Source organism: Orycteropus afer, unplaced genomic scaffold, assembly GCF_000298275.1.
Source record: "Orycteropus afer afer isolate SDZICR_OR568_19922 unplaced genomic scaffold, OryAfe1.0 scaffold00061, whole genome shotgun sequence".
NCBI classification, from domain to species: domain Eukaryota; kingdom Metazoa; phylum Chordata; class Mammalia; order Tubulidentata; family Orycteropodidae; genus Orycteropus; species Orycteropus afer.
The window spans coordinates 796313-804147 of record NW_006921648.1 but is presented as its reverse complement, the minus strand read 5'-3'; the positions used below and the strand labels follow the sequence as shown (position 1 = coordinate 804147).

General features: G+C 63.7%; 2 protein-coding genes across 2 annotated transcripts in view; one reads left to right on the top strand and one right to left on the bottom strand.

Annotated features, from left to right (window-relative positions):
- CASKIN1 (CASK interacting protein 1) overlaps positions 1-533 on the top strand; it is an 11873-nt gene extending 11340 nt beyond the window's left edge. The window contains exons 19-20 of the mRNA XM_042780784.1: positions 5-41; positions 434-533. Coding sequence (XP_042636718.1) covers positions 5-41; positions 434-533 — 137 coding nt within the window. The remainder of the gene's footprint in view (positions 1-4; positions 42-433) is intronic.
- A 594-nt stretch (positions 534-1127) lies between these two features.
- The window catches only part of TRAF7 (TNF receptor associated factor 7), a 12739-nt gene continuing 6031 nt past the window's right edge, over positions 1128-7835 (bottom strand). Inside the window, exons 6-20 of the mRNA XM_007939663.1 lie at positions 7641-7674; positions 6945-7128; positions 6732-6866; positions 5925-6142; positions 5774-5847; positions 5488-5536; positions 5263-5390; positions 5091-5173; positions 3769-3808; positions 3541-3657; positions 3339-3461; positions 3015-3134; positions 2804-2935; positions 2594-2713; positions 1128-1505 (exon numbers count right to left, since the gene is read on the bottom strand). Coding sequence (XP_007937854.1) covers positions 1128-1505; positions 2594-2713; positions 2804-2935; positions 3015-3134; positions 3339-3461; positions 3541-3657; positions 3769-3808; positions 5091-5173; positions 5263-5390; positions 5488-5536; positions 5774-5847; positions 5925-6142; positions 6732-6866; positions 6945-7128; positions 7641-7674 — 1935 coding nt within the window. The remainder of the gene's footprint in view (positions 1506-2593; positions 2714-2803; positions 2936-3014; positions 3135-3338; positions 3462-3540; positions 3658-3768; positions 3809-5090; positions 5174-5262; positions 5391-5487; positions 5537-5773; positions 5848-5924; positions 6143-6731; positions 6867-6944; positions 7129-7640; positions 7675-7835) is intronic.

The following is a 7835-nucleotide window of genomic DNA, read 5'->3' as shown; positions in this document are numbered from 1 at the left end:
GTAGAAGAAAAGATCCGGCAGGAGGACGGCCAGGGCCCACGGTAGGCGAGGGCGGGGCTGGGCGGGACCTGGGGAAGGCCCCGCCCCTAACCTCCGGGTGGCTGGGTGAGCAGGGGGCGGGGTCGGATGGGGGCGGGACCTGGCAGGGGCGTGGCTGTGCCCGCGGGGGTGAGGATCATGCTGGAGGGGAGCGAGCCCGTGGGGGTGTGGCATTGCCCAGTCTCCGCCTCGATCACGCGCCAGGCTCGGCTTTGCGCAGGCTGGGGCGGGGCCCGGTGTGGGTGTGGTTCGCGTGAGGGGCGGGGTCTACGGGTGCGACCTCTCCCGGCTCCGCCACGCCCCCTCACTCTCGGCCCTGGCTCGGGCGGTCGGGGTGAACCTGCGGCCCTCTGTCGGCTCGGCCCGCTCACGCTCGTCCCGCCGCCGCCCTCAGCCCCTTGGCCGCCGAGGAGAAAAGCACTGGCAGCATCTTGGATGATATCGGCAGCATGTTCGACGACCTGGCCGACCAGCTGGACGCCATGCTGGAGTGACGGGCCACTGCCCGTGTGGGGCCCGCCCGCGCCGCCCGGGCTCCGGCCCCGCACGCTGACCTTTACCTCAGGACGGGCACCTGGGCCGGGCGGCCGCGGGCCGAGACGGGGGCGTGCCTTCCCCCAGCCCCTGCACAAGCACAACGCCTGCCCTCTGCCGGGGCGCTGGCTGGGGTTCCGAGGGCTTAGCCCCAGCCCGCGGCGACCGGCCCTGGCTGCTGCTCCCCGTGCAATACCTACTGGCCGCCGGGCCTGCCCGGGGCCGGGAGGGGGCGCTGCTGGAGCCCCTTCCCAGTCCGCGGCAGCGCACAGGTCTATGCTCAGCACGGAACTGCCGATCGGGGCCTCCACCAGCCGCTCTGGCTCAGCACAAGGGGCTGGGGGTTCGTGGGGCCCTCCCACCCCACTGCACCCCAAAATATAAACTATGGAGATTATTAATTTATTGGGAATGAGCTAAGGCAGATTTCCCCAGAGAAACAAAAAGGTATAACTTAACAAATATATATTTAAAGAAAGAAAATATTATTGATTCTATAGAAAACCATTTACCGAAGGAAAGGACACTGGGGTCGAGCGTGAGAGAGAAGCTGGTCAGAGGCGCAGGCCCTCTGTCCGCCCTTCGCTCCCTCCCTCTGTCCAGGAGGGGCCCGGCCCCTGCCCCGCAGCACAAACAGGGGGCTGGGCCGAGGGAGCGGGTCGGTGCTCTGCCAGGGCCCCTCTGCACCCCGTCCTCACTTCTCTGCGTCCGAAGAAATCGAAGGATGTGCCTTGCTCGCTGGTGGCTGTGTCCTCTTCCAGGCCCACGGGGGACGGGGGCGGGGCTCCCTCCTCGTGGGTGTGGCCGAGTCCTGGGGGCGTGGTTGAGGGCGTGCGTGGGCATGCGTGGTGAGTGAGCGTGGCGTGGGCGCGGAGGCGTGCATGCGGCTGCGTGTGCGTGCGTGTCTGTTTCCCAGGACCCCCGTGCTGGCCCTGCGCAAGCAGCCAGCCCAGCCCCCACCCGAGTTCCAACGGCCGCTTCTGCTCGTGGTCCGAGGCTGTGTCGTGTGGTGTCCTCGCCCTTTCTGGTCCTCTCCAACCCAGCTGCTCTACCCCTCGAACAAGTCCTGACTGGTCTCTATTGTGTTTGCTGACCCAGATGTGTGGAACAACTCTGACATTTCTTATTAAAAAAAAAATCAAAAAAACGCCGAAAACCAGCCAGCGATGGTGACCTGGGGTGGGTGGAGGGGCCGGCAGAGGTGGCACCCTGGCACTCTCCCAGGAGTGGAAGCCTGGCTGCCCTCCTGGCCTCCCTTCAGGCTGGTCCCCAACAGGTGGGAGGGATCTGGGCAGGGGGCTGCTGTCAGTTGTCAATAAACAGCAGGAAATGAGCCGCCTGGTCCGCTTTGTGGAGGGGTGGGTGTCGGCAGGAGTGGGGCTGGAGGCCTGGCCCTGAGGTGGGTGAGGGACCTTGTGCCCGCCGTCAGGAAGGTCTTGGAGTGGTGGGCCACGTCCCAGGGTTGGGAAGGAGCACCCCTGTGGTCCTCCACATGGTCAAAAATGAAGCCTTTGGAACTTTGCACTCCTCCACCCCCTGCAGTGGCCTCCCTTGGGCATCCTTGGGCAATGAACCCCAATCTTCATAGGCAGCTCCCCGCCCCAAGAAACCCTCATGCTCAAAACCACAGTCTGTGTAGCGTTTATTTCTGTCTGGAAGTAACCAAGTGTATAGTCTAAAAACAGTAGAAAACAGTAAAAAGGCCCACAGTCCATCTTGAGGAGTGAGTAGGTTGGGCTGGCTGAGCGTCGTACCTGGCGCCCAGGGCAGGCGCTGGGCATTGTCCTGGCCGTGGCAGGGATGCCACTCAGCCTAGGCCGGGAAGGTACTGCCCAGCCTGCCTCCTGGACCCCACTGGGCCACTATGTGGCCAGCTGGCCCAGAGGAGGCCAAGGCCTGGCTTGGGCTCTGTCAGCAGGTCCACACCTGGGAAGACAAAGCTTTGTGTCAGATGCTCCCACTGCCCCCACTGCCCTTCTCTGTTGTCAGCCCCGGGGCCTCTACTCTCTGAGGCACTGACCTTGACTGTGCTGTCCACAGCACCCGAGAAAAGCCGGCCCCGGGACACAGCCAGCGCGGTCACGCTGCCCTGGTGCCGCAGCAGGGTCTGTGTGCAGATCATGTTGTCCATGCTCCAGACCTGGGGACATGCTGAGATGTGAGGCCACACAGCCACTGAGCTGTCTCCCAACCGCACCCCCCCCAGCTGCTGCCCTGGGCTGGCCCGCACCCTGAGGGACCGGTCGTAGGATGCGCTGAAGACTTTGGTCTGGTCTGGCGTTGAGATGACCGCCAGGGCATACACAGTGCCCACGTGGCCTGTCAGGGTCCGCACCTGCTCCTTGGATTCGATGTCCCACACCTGGGAAGAAGTGGGCCCAGGTAGGTGAAGGACACAGGGCAGAGCGGGACCCTGAGCCAGACCCCGCCACCCGCCTTACGTGGATGAGGTTCTCGTAGGTGCCGCAGACGATGTGGTGGCTGGTCACGGCGATGGAGTAAACGCTGCCGCCTGATGTCTGCAGCACGTGGATGCAGTCCAGCGTCCTGATGTCCCAGATCTACAGGGAGCATGGGCCACTGGGCACGCCGGCCTCCTCCCTTCCCCTGCTGGCCTGGGCCAGGCGCCCCTCAGGGTCTGCAGGGCTCCAGACATCCCAACCATCCCCGTGGCCAGGCCTGTCTGTTGGGGGTGGGTGGGGGTCTGGGAGCTACTTCGGAGTACAGGCAAAGAGGCCCTGCCAGAGGGGCGGTAAGGGACGCACCTTGATTGTCTGGTAGGAGCCACTGTACAGGTAGCTCTGGGCGGCCACCAGAGCCCGCACCCAGTGATTCAGGCCCGTGAGCTCCTTCTTCAGCCTCAGCTCGGTGCCTACGATGTCCCAGACCTACAGGGCCGGCGGTGAGCGTGGGCAGGCGTCCCGGCACCCGGCACCCGAGGCCCGCCCGCGCACACCTGCCCCTCACCTTGATGGCCTTCAGGGAGCCGCTGAAGAGCATGTTGTGTGAGGAGACCAGCGTGCACACCGGGTTGTCGTGGGCCCGGATCGTGTTCACCTTCTGCAGGTTCTGGATGTCCCACACCTGGGGGGTAGCGGGGGAGCTTCAGGGTACCGCTGGCCCGAGCCAGGCCCTGTGTGGGCTGGGCAGTGACGGGGCATGCCCGCCCACCCTGCCACCCACACTCCCACTCACAATGATGGTGCAGTCCGCAGAGCCACTGTACAGCTTACACCTGCAAATACCAAGCCACCGTGTCAGGGCCACCGTCCCTGCCAACACTGCCCTGGCCAGGGCCACTGCTGCTTCCCTAAGGCTCTGTTTTCTGGCCTCTATGCTGGGCCCTTGGAAGTGGCCGCCAGGACCCAGGCACTTGCCCAAAAAGCACTTGGCAACTGAGCTGGGAGATCAATACCAACCCTTGGCCCAAGTGGGGCTGGGACGAGGCGGCTGCCACCATGAGCCAGCACCTTCCTCGGTGTGCACCCACCCAGTCACACACATGCACACGTGTTCATGGTCACACTTGGACATGCTCACACTCATGTACACTCATATCCTCACCCATGCAATCACACAAACCTGCTTGCACACCTGCACTCATACTCACAAGCACTCACCCATGCCCACCCACATGCGCTCACACTCACTCACCCATGCAGTCACATGCACACATCCTTAAATACACCTATGCAGTCTCCCACATGCACACACTCACATACACTCACTTTCACCCATGTTCACAGTCACACCTGCTAACACACAGGCACTCACACTCATGCAGTCACATACCACACACACTCATACATGCACCAATCTCTGCTCACACCATCACACACATATACATGTTCACATGCACTCACACGTTCTCACCTGCAGTCACACATGCACACACTCACGTGCATTCACATGCTGTCACGCTCATGCATGCTCATATATCCACTCATGCACTCTCATGCTCCCAGGTGCTCAGTCACACGTGTTCAAATGCTCACTCATGCTCACCCACTCATGTTCACAGCTGTACTCACACTCACATACCCACACGCTTACACTCACATACACACGTCCTTGGTCACACACACATTTCTATGCTCGAGCACTTGCACACACACACTCACACATACTGGTACATGCTCACGCCTGCACCCACATACCCAAATCCTGACATGACACGAGGACTGAACTCGGGAGGGTCCTCCAGGGGCAGTGAGGTTGCTCTTCTGGGGTCCCTGTCCCAAGCTGTGCCCAGAACTCTGACTACAGGCCAGTGGCAGCTGAACTCCCACCCACACCCACTGACACCCCAGAGCCCACCTCTGCAGGCTGTTGGAGGGCTCCAGGGCCCTGCCAGGCCTTCCAATGGACACAGCTCTGGGGACGGGACACAGACGCTCACATGGGCGCCCCCGTGCCCCCAGCCAGTGCTGCACAGGGGGCCACAGGAGGGGCCGCTCCACAGACTCAGGGCCAGGGCTTGGCCCCAGGTGCCCCATGGCGAGGGCTGCCCCACTCACCCCTGGATGCAGAGTGCTAGCACGATGCCGTCATGGCCCTCCAACGTCTTCTGACACTTGTAGGTGGTACACGTGTCCCACACCTGCAGAGACAGGCAGCTACCAACAGTCAGCAGGGCCGGGGCGCAGGGCAGGAGGGAGGGAAGCACCCACCCCTCCGCGGCGCGCCCACCTTGATGGTCTTGTCGGAGGAGCCACTGAAGAGCAGGTCACCCATGGAGTAAACGCAGAGGCACCACACAGGTCCCTGGTGCCCCACAAAGGTCCCCTTGCACTTGAAGATCTGCTGAGGGTCGTAGGCTGCAGAGAAGGGGGAGGGGTTAGGCGCCACGGGGGCCCGGAAATGGGGGAGGCATTGTGGGGAGTCGGGGGGCCAGAGTGGAGGGGCCACACTCACATCCCAGAATCCCCATGTTCAGCCGAGCATTGATGTGGGAGAGCTCATCCTGAGGACAGAGAAAGGGGCAGGTGGGTGGGGTCACCGCGGCCGCCCCACCCCTACCCCCGCGGGAGACCCCCACTACGCAAGCTCAGCATGGAAGCGCCTCTCCCCCCACCCCCCGCGGAGGATCCCCAGTACGCATGCTCAGCATGGAGGCGCCTCGCCCCGCCCCCCATGGAGCGTCCGCAGTAAGCATGCTCAGCATGGAGGTGTCCCGCCACGCCCCCCGCGCAGTGCTCACGTTCAGCATGGAAGCGTCTCTGCGGAACTCCATGAGATCCTCGCTAAGCTTGCTCTGGTTCTCGTCCAGCACGTCTGGGCAGCAGGAGGGGTGGTGTCACCGTGGCTGGGGCCAGGGTTCACCCCTGCCGCCCGCCCGGGTCCGGCCTCACCGAACTTGAGTTCCAGGCTCTTCTCCAGCTGGTCGACCTTCTCGGAGAGCCTGCCCAGCATGGACCGCAGGAAGGCGATCTCCTGGTCCTTCTGGGCCAGCGCCACCTGCATCTCGTGGAAGCGGTCGTCGGTCTGCTGCAGGAACTCCTTCAGACCCTCGAAGCGGCATGTCTCCAGGTGCGTCTCGTACGTGTCCTGGTTCCCGATGAACGTGCACCTGGGGCACAGGATGGCTGCCCTGCCCACCTTCCGCCGGCCCACTACCCGCTGCTCTCCCTGACTCTGAGTCTCTTACAGGCCCCCAGCCCAGCTCCCTTCATGTCTTGCCCGGAAGCTGCCCTCCACACCCGCCCATCCTCCCTTCTCCCCAGAAACAAGTGGGCTGCTTTGCAGGTGAAATCCAGCTGCCTTGCCCCAGCTCAGGGCTCCTGTTGGACGTCCCTCGCTGTCAGAACGGCACCCGCTCCCCACCTGAGAACCCACGTCCCTCTCTGTTCTCAACTCGAGCTCCAGAGCCCCCTCGGTCTTCTAGCTTCCTCCCCCAAGCGCCCCACTCCCCCCATTGGCCCATCCACCCCCTGCGCTCCCATGGGGCCTAGTGTCAATCCCTGTTGTCACCTGCAACCTGGTTTGTAATTACAGAGTCCTTGCTGTGGCTCTCGGCTAAGGCCATGTCCCCGGGGAGCCTGGCTATCTCTTTAGTAACCCTGCACAGCCTGCTGTCAACCAAGGCTCCCCGGAGACATGCATTGAGTGCCGGCCAGGGGCCCACCCGCTGCCGCCCGCGCCCGCCCGCGCCCACTCACCCGTACTTGGAATGGGAGCACTTAATGTGTTCACATTCCTTGAGGTGGGCCTCCAGGTTCATCTTGAGGAGTGGGGGACAGTTGGGGTTGTTCGGGCAGCGCACGGGCCGGTAGTCACAGCTGCCCTCGTGGTCCCTGTGGGCGGCAGACAGCGGGGGGAGGTGAGCCCCGCAAGCGGCGGCCGGGGCCCCAGCCACCTGGGGACGCACTCACTTGCGGGCGCTGAGCTTGACTGTGAAAGGGCAGCCGCGGGGGTCCACCTCAAAGGCACTGGCCTTCCCACCACCCACGGCCCGGCAGCCGTGCCGGCAGTGGATGAACAGCTCCCCGATCTGCTCAGCTACCGCGATGTTGCTCACGACCACCGTCAGCTTGGCGTTGTCCACGGGACACTTCTCTGGGACGGGAGGAGAATACGGTGACCTACAGCCCGCCAGGCCACTCTTCTGATACTGAGACCAGGCTGGATGTAGGCGACTGTTCTCTGGTGGGAAACGGAGTCCCACTAGGGTGGGGTGGGCACGAGCATCTTCGGCAGGCTCTCTGCTCTCCTGAGGCCCAGGCATGGGGCCACATCAAGGCCCAGAATGACAAGAGTGAGTAGGGGCCTCCCTGCTCACCCCAGGATGGTCTGGGGCCAGGCCAGGGCTGAACCAGGCAGGCAGGAGCTGATTCCCAGAGGGCCCACCAAGCCTGGCAGCCCTGGAGAGGTCACTGAGGCCCCGGCTCCACCCCAGTGCCCGCCATAGGCCGCCACGCCCAGCAGCGTCGTCTCCACCAGGACAGAGTCCAGCACGCTGGCCGCTCCTGTGCGTGAGGCCTGGCCGCTGTGCGGCAGCCACAGGCAGGAACGGTGCCCCACCCAGGTGGTCATGGGGCCCAGTCTGGATCCTACAGGAGGGGGCCTACCTGACTTCAGGGCGCATCTTCTACAGAAAGTATGCTGTGGAGCAGAGAACGGTGGCTTGAGCAGGATGTCTGGGCCCCAAGCAGTGATCACAGACCACAGCACCTCCCGCAATATAGTTCCGCCCCTGACCCAGCCTATGGTAGCCCCGCCCCTCACCCAGCAGGTGATCATGGCCTCGCCCCATGACCCCACCC